General features: G+C 40.6%; 1 protein-coding gene across 1 annotated transcript in view; it reads right to left on the bottom strand.

Moving 5' to 3' along the window:
• The window catches only part of abcb7 (ATP-binding cassette, sub-family B (MDR/TAP), member 7), a 28,033-nt gene that overhangs the window by 11,127 nt on the left and 1,560 nt on the right, over positions 1–15,346 (bottom strand). Inside the window, exons 2-13 of the mRNA XM_085291980.1 lie at positions 15,242–15,325; positions 15,076–15,153; positions 13,791–13,910; positions 10,639–10,771; positions 8,584–8,852; positions 7,890–7,978; positions 6,582–6,669; positions 4,527–4,701; positions 3,830–3,987; positions 1,599–1,762; positions 1,296–1,425; positions 660–831 (exon numbers count right to left, since the gene is read on the bottom strand). Of these exons, the coding sequence (XP_085148106.1) occupies positions 660–831; positions 1,296–1,425; positions 1,599–1,762; positions 3,830–3,987; positions 4,527–4,701; positions 6,582–6,669; positions 7,890–7,978; positions 8,584–8,852; positions 10,639–10,771; positions 13,791–13,910; positions 15,076–15,153; positions 15,242–15,325 (1,660 nt within the window). The remainder of the gene's footprint in view (positions 1–659; positions 832–1,295; positions 1,426–1,598; positions 1,763–3,829; positions 3,988–4,526; positions 4,702–6,581; positions 6,670–7,889; positions 7,979–8,583; positions 8,853–10,638; positions 10,772–13,790; positions 13,911–15,075; positions 15,154–15,241; positions 15,326–15,346) is intronic.

Below are 15,346 nucleotides of genomic sequence, written 5' to 3' on the forward strand. Positions count from 1 at the left end.
AATGAGGCAGTTCTGAGACCAAAAAAAGAGGTCAAAGCTAGTACTAGCAAGGCGTGCCTAATGATGTGGCTTCTAAGTGTATATAGTCAGTTAAACTGTGTTACGTTTATATTTTCATCTTAGAAAAAAAATCAATTTTTCGCTATTAATTAAACATTTATAAAGTTATACAATTTACAATCCAGTGAAATAACATAAACAAAAAGTAGTTGATAACTGATTAAGCAAAATAGGGCTCAAAACATGTATTGTTATAACATTTTCCAACAAATGGTTTCAACAATGGTTTTGATTTTGGACTTTTAGCTGTTTGAACATAAATAACTAAATAAGAAGCCCATTTTTTTTCTTCTTAGAAAATTCCATTTGTCATGAATCATTCTTTTTTTGTGTGATTTTAAAATAAATGAATGGAACCAGTGGATACTCCTCAGTGAAAATAATAAAAAGCAAACAAACAAGAGAAACAGCCAGTCTTAGATTTCTGTATAACTACTATATTATAATGTGGAACTATTAGCGCGCAAATTATTAAGAGAATGGGTGTGATTTTCTTTTTTCCAGTGTAGTATACCATCCAGAAAAAAGCAAAACAAGGCTTTTCCGTGGCTTGCATGGAAAGAGCGTACTTAAACAGCAGGCATAATGATGCAGCTAACCTGACAGCTTGAGGCCCCGCTCCCCAACCTGGGTGTCATAGCCATTGGGCATCCTGAGGATAGCGTCATGGAGGCCTGCTAGACGAGCTACTTGATAGACCTCCTCTGGCGTGGCGTTGATTTTCCCGTAATGCAGGTTGTAGAAGATGGTGTTGTGGAACAGAACGGCATCCTGACAGAAACACAGTTAAGAAAAAAATAAGGCTTCAGAGATTATTTTTTTGGGGTTTTTTTAATTGCAGCAGTGAAAGAAACAGAAGACTGCAGTTACAAAGAAGGAGAACGTGAAGGAAGCAAATGACAAAAATATGTGCATGTACCATCTGTTCAGATCAGCCTCTGAGCTCACTGCAGTGAAAACCAAACTGAATTCAGCTCATTTCTGAATGCTATTGTTAATGGTTAATGTTACATTGTTCTTTGCTGCCCCCTTGTTGTGCTTAATCACTAACAATATATTACTACCTTTACCACTTAGAGACAAAAGGTCCATGTGCTTCTTCTGAGGAGGAGAAGGTTCAGACCCCACCACCCCACCCCCGCCAAAAACACAAAATAAAATAAATAAAAATCTCTGTGTGGCTGATAAAAACACTTTTTCATTTCTGTTTATTTCTGTGATGGATTTTCTCATACCTGAGGAACAACCCCCAAAAGCTTCCTCAGGCTGTCAAGGCTGACGTCTCGGATATTCTGCCCCGCTATGTAGATGTTCCCCCGCTGGGGCTCGTAGAAGCGGAACAAAAGCCGCACAATGGTGCTCTTCCTGCAACCAGACATGGAACCAATCGTCAGCATCCTTCTGTCTGTGAGCTGGGGGAGCTACACCCCCCACTCTACTGATGATATGTGATAAGACTGTCTAAGACATGCAAATAAGATGACACGGGCTGGGTTAAAGGTTTAACGTACAGCGCAGATCTCGGAAAGGTTACCTACCCCGACCCGCTGCCGCCAACTATAGCCACCTTCTTCCCAGCAGGTACTTCGAAGGACACTCCGTTTAGGACTTTCTGGCCCTCCAGGTATTCAAAATAGACATCCTCAAAGCGGATGGTGGCCTCCTGTGGTGTGATGGTTAATGGTGGGGCGAGATCCTTCTCCTAGAGCGCACCATCAGAGGGTTAAGACAGGCAAAATGGAAAAAGAAGGAAGGATCCAGAACAGCCACTGGCAGAGAAGGCTTAACATGATGCAACATTACTCCAACACCTTGTAAAGAGGCATACTGCTGGAGCACGGACCCTACATGGACTGCATAAAGCGAGACATTCACAGCAAATTTGAGAGGTCGTTTCAAAAAGGCCGTATGAATCTTCACACGCTGCCCTTCACAGTGATTGAAGGATCAATAGGCGTGAAAACTTTTGGTACATACTGAGCTCAGTCACAGTGCGGCGATGCAGCCAAGGTCAGCAGTGAATAAAACGCTGTCCTTAGCTTCAGAGTAAAAGCATGTTCTGCTCAATGTCTATACCACCTAATAGCAACATAATCACACACTATCCACCTCAGTCAATTAATACAAATAACTCTCAGTCCATTAGTATAAACAGATGATAATTTCACACCCTGCGACATGGGAAAAAAGCCAAAATAATTTGTCTTTTATTTAGTGTTGCAGCTTCAAGAGAGGGAGACTTTTAAATTTTTTTTACATCTACATAATTGGCCAGTGTGTTACCAAAAAAAGACCCCAACAAAACCCCCACATACTCAGACAGTAATGGCCTGCTGGGCAGCGCCATTCCACTGGGAATTACAATGGAGAGGAATATTACTGATGAGAGAAAAGTAACTGGACAGATTCATTTCTCTGACTGTAATTACAGGCTGCAGATGAGAATGGCCTTTGTATTGTTAGGAAGGAGGTGCCCATTTGCACTTAAGTGCACTCTTCTGACGCAACATAGGCTGTCTAAAACAAAGAAAGGAAAACGATCGATACAATGAAACATCCCATGAAATAAGAAAATCAAATAAATATGAGGTTTGCAGATTAGAAATTGTACAAATGTTGGGCATTTTATAATTTAAAGAGCAGGATCTGTCTAAACGTTCCTAATTTCTATAGGATGAAATTGTGCACTGGTGGTAGATTAATCCCACAATTATTTCATTATTTTAGTCATTTTTCAGGAAGTACTGATAGAATTGTTATTTGCACCCTCAGCTGGCAGGGGAACAATAAAGGAGACACTGAGAAAGCTGCACTGCAGGCAGAAGTGGCTTTTGTTAACAACAAAAAAAACATTAACAAGGCAAAAAATTTACTTTAAGAGGCTGCCAGCTTCTTCAACCTCTCCTGTAACCACAGGATGAGACAGACCAATACCGTGCTTTGAAAGCGCACTCAGTAATCACTAAAGACCAAAATTATATGAGTGTAGCAATTTTAACAGAAAGCCATTCACTTAAGTGCAGTTTGACCTTTCATTTCTCCCCACTGACACTCCTTTGTTTCTGTCTGTTTTGCTACCACTAGTCATAATCAATAATTGCGCTGGAACACAACACAAATATTAGGCAAGTTAACAAGTTTATCATTTGTGTAGTCCAACAGATAATTGCAACACAACAAATTAACTGAAACACTGGAGTGAAATTAACTATAAAAACAAGGCAAACAAGGCCTAGTTTTTTTGGAGGGGGTTTAAAGAAAGCTTTTAATATACTACAAAACTCAGACTAAATTATGGATGCTCTAATTAAAAAAAACACTGAATAAATCACTAAGTAAGCAGCCGATAGATCCACAAGAAATTCCCATGATATCCCCAAACTGATCGCATTAATGCAGCGAGCAATGTCATGCACTACAAGTGGCAATAGACGAGGAAGCACCTGAGTCACATGAAGCACGTAATTACTATGTTTGACTGCAACCTATCATTTTTTTTACAACACGTGCATAGGTTAGTCATGCAGCAATAAGAGAAACTCAGTCTGCTGTTAAAATCTTTTACCGCTCGCTTCTTTTTTTAAAATCTGCTGGAGAAAATGGATGGGTAACAGGCTTCATCACATTTTGGACTTGCCTTTATCTTCAATTTTTAAGATTCAACTCTGTGGAGATTCATTTATTCTGCTCTGATTCACCTATTCCGTTCTCTACCGTCAGGAGGAGAAAAAATAAATGTGAAGAAGCGCGTGACAGGCCGATAAGTTACCTTTATCTTGGTGTCGACGTTGAGCAGAGTGAAAAGAGTGTTCATGTCTATAAGGGCCTGTCTGGTCTCTCTGTACACTGTACCCAGGAAGTTTAAAGGGAGGGAGAGCTGAAAGAGCAGCCCGTTCACCATGACCAGGTCTCCCACCGTCATCGTACCTATAGAAAAGCAACAGAACAGCTTACAGCGATGCACATGCTCTCGCTCTACTGTATCATGTATGCGTCTTTGGATGCAAGATCCAAAAAAATAAATAACAGCCAAACCTTTTTTTCCTCCTTCTCTTTCTTTCAAGCTGAGAAAGTAGACAAACCATCTCCACCCCCTGTGATTTCAATTTCTGCATCAAAGCTATTTTATATCCTATTCATGCCACTTTTTCATGCTTGCTGTGTTTTGTTCTCATTTAGTTTCTATTATGCAGTTCAGGCAGAGTTTACTTTTCTTTTCCAGTTTCATCGGTCCATTTGATTTTGTTTTGAGATGTTTAAACTTATTTATGTCTAAACCCTATTTCCATTGTGTTCTTACCACAAATCATTGGCATGAAGAGTTATATTCAGCTCAAGTCAGTCTAGCAAGTTTTTTGGGTTTTTTTTTTACCTTTACACATGGATCCAATTCAATTTATGGCTCAAAAGAAATCGGAAGCCCACAACAGACATTTACGTATCACCTTTCCAAGCTCCACACTCACCTGCTGCAATGCCCTTGCTAGCGAGCAGCATGATGGCGGTGAGGCCGACGCTGAAGATGGCACTCTGACCAAAGTTGAGCATGGCGAGTGTGGACGTGGTTTTTAAAGAGGATGACTCATAGATCTTCAGGAATCCATCATACCTTTCAGCTTCGTACTTTTCATTATTGAAATACTGCAGCAGAGATGAGAAGTATTAAGACACAGAGCACAGGCCACGGAGACAATGAGAACATTCACAAAAGGAATGAAAGAGTAAGTCGAGAGTGAAAGAGGGAGAGACTCAAATATGGTAATGGTTAAAGGTTAAGGAAGCATGGAGAGCCGTGTCGGCCAGATAGACACTTTTGCGCAGCCTGCCTCGAGGCTGCATTTGTTCTCTGTGACCGCTCTGGGCATAGTCTGGGTCTCAGTTGGCCTCTAAAGCACTTTTTCATGTCTCTGTCTCTTAATCTGCTCCCGTTAGATTTTAAAGGATGTGGAAAGCAATACAGCTGCCTTATCTTTGCATGGTGAAGATTTGGCAGTAAAACAGTAATAGCAGAATCACAACAAATGTTACAACTATTCGACAACTGGAACAAGAAAAAAAAGAGAGAGAAAAGCCTAAACATCCCGTGCAAGTTAAACAAGAATTGCTGCAGATTTTTCATCACCGACATTGTCATCATCCTCTGTGTTTACATCTGTAGCAGCTTACACAGACACCTAGATTACTAACGGAGTGCACATAGCTCTTTTAAGTGTTACACCACACAAGCAGCACTAATTCTGATTAAGACATACAGCTATCGTTTAAAGGGGGGGAAAAAAGAAAGCGCCTCAGCCACCAGCACTCTCCTGCACATCTCTTAAATTCGGCACATAAAACAACAATATAATCATAACAATCCTCCTCAACTCTGCTGCCAATTACCTAATATTGTTGCTGCACGGCTGTTTGTTTAGCTTGCATCATTGTTTCTCTGCTCTGGTTAAGTGGGCGATTTGCTTCTCTAGCTAACGGCAGTGGTGCTGTGCGGACACAGACCTGCCACTGATTTGCATATAAGGAAATGCACCAAATAAGCGAGACTAGAAAGTAGCGCATGGAGGACAAACCGAAGCAGTGCAAGGAGCCGTATTCAGGTTCTCATCCAGCCCTTTGTGAAAGTGGAACGGATTTCTGAGTGGGCGGAGATCTAATTACATATGCACACTCACAGCTCAGAGTGATGCTAAATCCGGCCGCATTGACACAGATGACACAAAATAACACAGAACAAAACGTTAAGAAAAACAGGACGCAAAATAATACGGCAAAGAAAATAACATGGTATCTAAAATATATCTGCAACGGCCAACGAAGCAATGAAACGCGACACTGATTATGTTTGTGTTTGTGCTGTGTACTAAAAGATTGCCTAAAAAGAGATTTAAAACTGAACGAGATAGAGTTTTAAGGTAATGTGACCTTGAGAAAAGTTTACAGTAATCTTTACTGATCACATCAGGCAGGTGAGACTCTTTCTCACTCATAAACCACCCAGGACTTCAGATGACATTTCTATTATATTTTTAAAGCCCCCAGTGGCAGATACCTTTCAGTCCAAAACTATAATTGGGACACAATTTGGGCCATTGACTAAACCGTGAAAATAGTCCTGAGTGTCCGGTGATAAATGTCTCATTGTTTGTAGCTACTGAAGTGACATTTACAGAAATGGTGGACAATTTCATACTGAGAAGAAGAGTGCCGCAGAGAATTAAGAGGAAGAAATGAAGACAAAGAAATATGAGAAAAGTAAAAACACAGGAAATTATGCTTTTATAATGTGTTAGAGCTGAAAAGAAAATAGCTGATGGAATAACCAACAGAGAATTAATCAAATATTTTGATATATTCAAGTAGAAATGCAAAAGACCTCAAGTATTATAGACCTCAAATAGATAATATAAATATTTAGATGGTGACATACACATTTGTTAATATCGATGTGCCTGGTCAAAGTCAGCTCAAGGAGCAGATTTGGTAGGTGTGTACAGGTGCGTGTGTGTGGGGCATTTAAAACTCACCTTAACAGTCTCGTAGTTGAGCAGCGAGTCAATAGCTGCATTGCCTGCTTCATTGTCTGCTTTGTTCATTTCTATTCTGAAACGAGTCCTGTGTGCACAGACACATGAACAACATGGCAGTCACTTGCATCAGTACAAAAACCCGGGTCATGGACCTTTCCGGACTGTGACACTGGCAGTTGGAGCTCCATTGAAGTAAATATTTGAAATTTATTTGGTTAAGTAATTTACATGCAACAGTATCAATTAAATGTTCACAGGAGTTCTTTCTTAATAGAGTAGAGTCTTGCTGACTCTCTTCCCTGGGAGAAATCTTCCTACTTTGAAATAATAGCTTCAGTGTGACTGGTAATTCCAGTCCTTAATGTGAGTAATGCACAGCTTGTAAATTTGGTCTACTCATTATTGCCACGATGAAGTTGCTTTTGAAAATGAAATGCTATTACATGCATTTCATTATCGACAAACTGAAAATCAAAACAGTGACTGGATTTTTTTTTTTCCTATCAAAAATGATAGAAAACGGGAGTTTGGTGCAAATTCTGGCGAATCCTTATGTGTAATGGGTTGGTGTTGCCACGGATCAGGCTTGTTTTAATACATCTCATGAGCATTCGAACAGACTGGGCTCTGAGAAGTTTTAAAAAGAGGCTCTTTGTCATGTTCTAGCAGTTAATGAGCAGTTTATCCAACGTGGGTGGACAATGTGAGGCCGTTACTATCAGACAGAGGTGCTGACAAGGAGGCTGTACTTGGCTGGTGGCAAAATTTAGGCAATTTGGGAAACCATCGACTATCGTTTGATGGCTTAGCCTCTTGGAGCAAAGAGCTAATATTTCATAGCTTTCAGTGTAGCCACAAAATATTCCAGTTGTGTGCTCTGGTCTTTGATTACCACTTTGTAGTCAGAGTCCTTTTAACCAACTGAATTTGTGCAGACTTTGTTTGCAAATAGATAAACATTGTCTGACAAACTGGTTGTAATTGGAAATCAAAAAGTTTCTGGTACCAAGAAACATTTTTTTAACATATTCATCCAATTTCAAAAACATTCTGTAAGTGGTTGAGACTTTTCTAAGAAACAACCACATCGATGCTAGGACCCAAGGTCTCACAGCAGAACACTGCATTGTAATCAATCTTATGTAATTTGTCGATGGCTTTAATCGTGGCTGATTTGTGGATTTCAAAGTGAGCATTTTTACAATGCAGAGAGCCACAGAAATGTTAACCGAATCTCTTTGAAGCGATTACAAATCTGAACAACAGGCAGACACAGAAAAAAAGCAGAAAAAACATCAATCCTACCTCCACTGTGTGATGAGAATTGTGAAAATGGTATACGCTGATAAGGTACCCAAGGCCACTGCTGCAAACTGTCCGCCACACTTGTAATACTGCAGAGGAGAAAAGCACAGGCAGGAAGAAGCATCTTTTACATGCTGTAATTCAACAGCACTGTGATAAAAGTCAAGAGACCACATCAGACCAATCTATTAGCGTCACACGGTACTTTCAGAGGGTATTGTTTTTGATCATTCCACTGTGAAAGCAATGGTTACAAATGAATAGGAAAAGACAAGAAGTACTCATGATGACGCTTTAGCTATTTGGCCAGTGGAGTCTGCGCTTGTTACAGGCAATCTGATCATCCACAGTGGAGTAATAGCACGAACTAAAAGATGAGCCCATCTTTCAGTGGAAGAAGGGGCATCTGTTTAGGGCACACTCCACAGGAGGACATTAAGATGCAAGAAAGCTTTAGGTTTCATCATTAGCACTAATGGGCCCACCAAAAGTTCACAGGGATTCATATTCCATTTAAAATGTAAATGAGATAGTATCTGTGAAATTAATTTCCGGGAAATCGGCTATGAGGAGTGGCAAGGTGATGTTAACATCAATCACTGAAACAGCAACACCAATAAGAAGTAAAAGCTGAAAAAGAATGCATAAGCACACTGTGTGGTAGTTTGTGTCTTCATTTACACCTATAACTCACCAAAATGGCACTGACGAGGGCCATCTCAAAGACCGTGGGACCGAGATTGAAGACGAGTGCGCTCAAGACAAAAGAGATCCCCCGCGTGCCGCGGTCGATGGCCTTGGACAGCGCCCCTGTCTGTCGGCTGAGATGGAAACCCAGATCCAGATTGTGCAAGTGCAGGAAGACGTTCTTTGCTATGCGTCGGATGGAGCTCTGGGCCACCTTGCCGAACACGGTGTTCCTCAGCTCGTTGAAGAAGGCTGCACAAGCCCGTGAGGCACCATCTGGGATAGCGGAGGAGATGGAGAGTTTAGGACACCTGCTGTGAAAAGCAGGGAGGTTTAAACTGCAGAAAGTGAGAAACTATTGCCATCCTGAGCACGGGAGACTGTTAAAAGGCAGCAAAACAAGAATATGACCCACACTTGTCTTGTCCTATTAAACAGAACGCAGCACATTGAGGCACTTAAGACTAGACAGGTTTTAGGCTCATTGACTACTCTGAGGAGACGGATCGTATGAGGTGGCAAGACAAGTCTTTCGCATCATCTCTGGTCTGCAAGCCCTGCAATGCTACAGCAGCAGTCTCCCCTCTGTAATTACAAAGCAGAATGCTGTCTGAAGCCTCACTACTATAGCGGGCCAGCTCACTGCAGACTGAAGGGAGGGAGGGTATCCGAGTGTTCAGCAAGGCATTGAGCGTGTATACCGACAGAACAGAGCAACAGAGACAAGGTTTTATAAGAATGAAATGTTAAGGTGTGATCAAGTTGTCAATAAACAGGCTTAATTTGAATGCAGCGTCTAGACTTTCAGTGAAGGAGAGAAGTGGAAGCAAGCATGTCTTTATGTTAAAGAAATTATCCAATAATAAGATTTTTTTTTCAAAGGATCATTAATATACAGCAAGAAAACTGAGCTGTTCAGTCCGATAGCAACTCCAATTAAATACTAAAAAGAAAAGTCAGTTCATCTGAGCTCTCACACTGCTCATAAATTGTTTTACAAGCAGATGGCTAGCATGACTGTCACAAATTGATATTAGTCTGTGTTTGAATGACATGTGGTCTTCCTGTGGTGATTTCACTGAGTTGTGTGAATACATGGCACATCTGCTGAGACCAAAGTCAGGGCAATAATCGCTCTGTCTGCCGCTCTTCGTGGGGCTGTAATGTGGCGTTAAATAGAAATGCTCATCTAATGAACAATGTGTCCACATCTGACAAGGTAGGATGAGCACGGTGCACCCTTTTCAGCCAAATTACACCAGACACTGCAACCTACAAGCACTGTGTCCTCTGTGTCACAAAGAAGAATCTTAAAAAAATGAAATCTCCCTTTTGTAACAGCATCCTCATTTTCTTTCCTCATTCATTTTTCTTTGTCACCCCAATTCATCTCATCTTGAGCCCCCGTCATGTGCTTCAACTGTAGTATTAGTGTATAAGACCTAAGTGGGCTTATTAGAACAAGTGGCTACAGGGCTAGCATACAGAGCTTACAAGCTGATCTTAGTGAAGGCCACAGTGACTTACAGTGGTTGTTAGTATTGTCATGTTTATTCATTTTATACTGCTTTCCAGCAGCAGTTCCCAGAAATCCTACGCTAATCAGGAAGGCACGTCACATTCACATCTCACTCCTGACTTTTTTCTTGTACTCACAGAAGCATTTAGACAAAGAGAAGAAAAAGGTGACCCCAAAAAAAGAAGTGAAAGAAGCAACCCTGGCCTCGCCACAGCACGAAAAAAATAACTACCTAACCACTTTCAAAGGACATTGCAATTTCTTCTCCACTGCTTTATAAATCTATTCACCTCTGTTTGCCTTGAGAGCTCACAGGTATCATACATGATCGTCCTCAGCACTCACGAGAGGGTCGTGAGGATTAAAAGGAACTCAGACACAGAACGAAGCTCATAATGTAAATAATGTGAGCGAGTAGCAGAGGTTGTGCCGTGGCATTGATATGAATGTGATGAGAAAGGTCAGCCTGTAGATAATAGGCAGTCCCACAGTCCCATCTGATGAGCGCGGCACCTGCCAGTGCAATACAAGTCTGGGACTTACAGCCAATCAGCACGGCCGTTGCCATGGTAGCCACAGTGCTTGGCGCGTCATTTAGGTTCAGCATGTGTCCCGACATCTGGTTAAGCTCGTCCACTGCATACTTAAACATGAAGGGCACCATCACATTGGTGAGCTGGGAAGGGAGAGAGAGAGGGACAAAACACTCAGAGGAGGAAACAGTTTCAAATAGCCTATTAAACTGACATATGTGTCCAGAGTCTTCTTTTTCTGGCTTTCTGTGGTGTCTCTGTGTGTGCAAACCTCACAGGTCTAGAAAGTAAAACTCCACTGTTACAAAGTAAAAACCAAGATTACCATTCAGGTGCATTCAGTTATGTGTATGCATGGTATGGTATGCTGGGTAGTGTGCATGCATGCATATGTTTTCATTGTGACTGGCTGTGCTGGTGCTGGAGAGGAGGCTGGTGCTTCCTGCTAATGGAATTGAAATGGTTATTAGGGCTAATTAAAAGCACAGGGACAGCTGTGTGACTCAGGCTGGGCGGTCCGCTGCGCATTAGGACAGACAGAAAACACGGCATCACAGAGCAAAGCATTTTCATTTTTAAAAACCATTTCATTTGAACATCTCAACCTCTAACACGGGGGTTACTTTATGTTCCTTTACCCCATCGAATTCTGTGGGGTATAAATTTAATAAAATATGACCAGCATATGTGAAATAAACCTGTGCCACCTCTGATGTATGAAGGACACCTAATAATGGCCCATTTAAAGTGCAAAAGCTACATCTCTAGGGTTCCTGCTTAATACTCTTGGGTATTATGCTCAGACAATAGAAGTCCTCTGAGTCCCTCAAGGAAAAACAATATCTGCCACTTTGCTACCAAGACAACAGAACATGACACAAAAATAGCCTGAGCCTATTATCACAGGGCCAAAACATGTCCTCAATTTTACCACTAATACATGATAAGGTTGGATGCGCTCTTCAAATCCATTAACGAGCAATGCTGGAGATTAAATTGACACTATGTCAATCTGTACCTCGCAGTATGTCATCCCATAATAGAGATGCTGTGTCAAGTAGCGGAGAAAGGCTTCGGGCTACAAAGAATTAGCTTAAGCTTATAGCAAGGCATGCAGAAAGAGAAGGCTTTCTTTGAGGGCAACAAAAACAAGAGCTAGTATATAATCATTTATTTGAAATGAAAATGTCACCGATAATGTCCCTTGCAGAGGTGTGATGCACTTTAACCGCATAATTATTCTGCTGATTTAAAAATTGCATCCACACTGCTGGTGCTTTTAGTTCAAACAGACATACTGCAGAAATCAAGGTTAACTCCAGCCAAGCAGGAAAAAGGGAGGAGAAGATTGGATTGCATGTATGAGCTCTCTCCTCTTTAGCACACACTAGAGGGAGCCATGCTGAGTGGCAGCAGGACACGGTTATTGAGGAGCTGTGAATTTCTGATTGTTTTCCAGGGTGTAAATTAGAGACCATCAACAAATGAAGAGGGAATGCATCACGCGATGATTGGTGCATGCCATTAATTATTTCATAAGACGCTGTTTTAAATGCATGACTGTTTTAGTTTCACATGGGATCTTTACCAAAAGGTGATCACCCATTGTGAGTACTCATGATGTTTAAACACAGGGTGGTCAGAGCTGAGAGGTTAATTGATTAAGCAAGAACATTTTTTTTTCTTAAAATAAATAAATATATATATGTCAAAAAGATTAGCGTTTTAATATGCTTAATTTCATCTGTTGGGCTTCAGAGCACTTCACATCCACATTATCAGGCTTTTCACTTCAGTCTCATCCTACAACAACAGTGCCAAAAAAAAAAGCTGGTGGCAAATAATAAAACCAAGCATTTCCTAACACAGAGTTTGTTAGACCTATTCAAATGACTTGGCTTGACACTGGCATTTTTTCATGACACTTGCTTCACAGATCTTACATTTTTGCACGTACTGAATTTCAAAAATTCAATTTTTCTGGAAATCTGTGAACGTTTTTTAGTTTAATGACAGCATAACTTTTCAAAAAGAAAGTGTGGATATGGCACGTTTACCCTTGTGCCCTCTCTTAAGCCTGAAATCAGCAGGAAATCTACAGTGTAACTGGTAACCCCTCTTAACCTGATGCCATAACGCTCCAGGCCAATCAGAATGTTCAAGCATTGCTGTAACACCAATAACATTGGTTTAAAAACAAAGGGCTTTTCAACACTGGTTTTGCACACAGATTTCCCCAGGTTCTGTTAATATTTTAATATCAAATATTTTGGATTTTATATATTGAGAAAAAAAAATTTTTTTTAAACTTCTTGCTTGAACTGCTGTCAAAAAGCCAAATTAGTATTTGTGTGAATTATTTTTAGCATTCATTCAAGTTTTTGCCCATGTTTTTATACATTATATTGAAAAAAGACACATGCATGCATAACAAAACAAACACAATTTCTCACTTTTTAAAACTGATTTCTTGTCTTTAGCATTTTTAATTAAACAGAGCTGAAATTATTTGCAAATTCGATTAATCTTTTTTTTTTTGGTAAAATATAATACACATTTTTATGATGACTGTTATAACTAATAATGGTGGATTTAACTGAAGCCAGTGGTAACCTTGGATTATAACCTCTCTTCGTCACTGTGTTTCACTGTGAAAAGCCACGTACATGATTTACCGAATTGTTTCTTAACATACTGATGATGTCCTTGCCTAAAACATCTACCAGGGGAGAAATTAATAATCCTCATTTCCAATTACCAATTCTCTAAAATGCATCTCTTTTGAAAACAGTAACAAATTAAAATGAGCAGCAACATGCAAGAATGACTCTGAAGCTGTGGGAATATATGATGAGTGAAGACTGCAGGGGTTTTGTGCTAGTTAACAACTCTGTCTACAATCAGCTGAATTTATTTTGTCAAAGTATCTTGCTTTCATCTAAGAATATCTGGCTCCTAATGTCACAAGGGAGGGCATTAGCTGTTAGCTAACCTTCTTCTTCAGGGTGGAACAAATCCACAAAGCATAAAGCAGAAGTAATGTGATAAAAATATCAGTTGTTGTTAGGTAAGTCCAAGTAATGTGGCTAATCACCAGTCAAACTAATTAAATTCTCTTTATATGATATGTATAAAAATAAATAAAAGAGAAATTAAGCTTACCTTGGATCCAGCGAGCAGGCCCAGAGAGAGTGCAACACGGGCTCGCAGGTCGGGTCTATCCTTCGGCCACACGTAAGACAGCATCGCAGACAGGATTTGAGCTGAATTCACCTCCTTCAGCTGTGTAAAAGACACAGCAGCAAACTTTATTTATTCAATAGAACACCTTGTAAAATATGTGGGATAACTGCTATGTTAACAGTCTAATGTGCCTCACTGGGCAATACTGGCAAACACCATACATTTAGCATTCAGTGTTGACAATCCCAGTAACCTAAAGATGGCTCTCTGGGCACGCACGTAGAACATCAAATGTCAACAGGAGTACCCAAGGAGATATGGCAGCCACGATGACAGCAGAGTCTCCAGGTGGACTTGGGGATCCAGTCTGACACTACAAGTCCCACGAGATACCTGGGCTGTCATCCCAGCTGAGGCCGAGAGCCCACTGGTGCCAGCATAGCTGTTTACCCACGCTCCAACACACATCTGCCACAGGGACTCTCCACAGGCCGGAGAATATGCAGTAATTCCTCTAATCCACTCAATATGGTGGCACCATGTTACGACGCTGCTGTATGGCAGCACCTCCTAACAAATTACAGTGAAAGTGCGCCCAGCACCTGCTTTTAATCAAATACAATCAGCAATGTGTGACACTGCTGAGGGAGGATTAAAATGAACAGTTTAATGCACTACTGAAGTTTCTGTAAGGCCCAACTTCGTTACAGTTACTCGTTTTATCTGGAAATATTAAATGTAACTCAGCTTTCAGTTAAACTCTTCAATGTGGAGTTAATATTAATACCTAACCCAAGTTCTTGTAAAACGAATGTCTCTTTTATTCAAGTCACATAACATATGTGAAATTCTCAGGAGTCTTATTTTAGCGTTTCGCCCATTAGGCAATGAAGCCATTAAGAGTTTAAGAGTTCAGCCCCCTAACCCAATTTGACAGAGAAAACTCATTTGACCAGCAATAAGACAGTCTGTGTCAACGCAACATGCGGTTACATTTCCAGGTAGGTGTACATTAGATTACGGCATAAGGTTTCAGAGGGATTTGCAATTATGATGTAACTACAGCGTAGATTCAATGCAGCAGTTTAAATCAGCTTTAAGGCTGCGTAACACCAAACTGATTCACAGATATGACACTGTTTAGTTTTGTCATCTTAAGAATAACAATGGTCAGCATTTTCAAACAAAAAAAATTAAAGGTTTCATGTCATCCAAGCATGAAAAGTTTCACTAAGTAATCATTAAAACACGGTACCGTACTCACCACATTTTTTGGGTCTGCGCTTAGTCCCCCGCCTGCATTTCCGTGCCAACATGTCCGTTTGTCTGTCACCTGTAAGTGCTGTGGAAGGGGAATTCACTGTTACCCTATATTAATTAATTTGAATAACAGGACGCCAATATGTGATTATTTCTTAATACACACTTACTTTTGCAGCTTCCAAAATCTGACGACTTTTTTCGCTCCTGTTGGTGCTCCATGTTGCCGTTCGTAGGTGTGGAGGTGAACTTGACTGAAACACACAAGAGCACTG

The sequence above is a fragment of the Mchenga conophoros genome, linkage group LG2 (genome assembly GCF_057382185.1).
Source record: "Mchenga conophoros isolate Kocher_MC1m ecotype Shallow Benthic linkage group LG2, M_conophoros_male_GT1.1, whole genome shotgun sequence".
NCBI lineage: Eukaryota > Metazoa > Chordata > Actinopteri > Cichliformes > Cichlidae > Mchenga > Mchenga conophoros.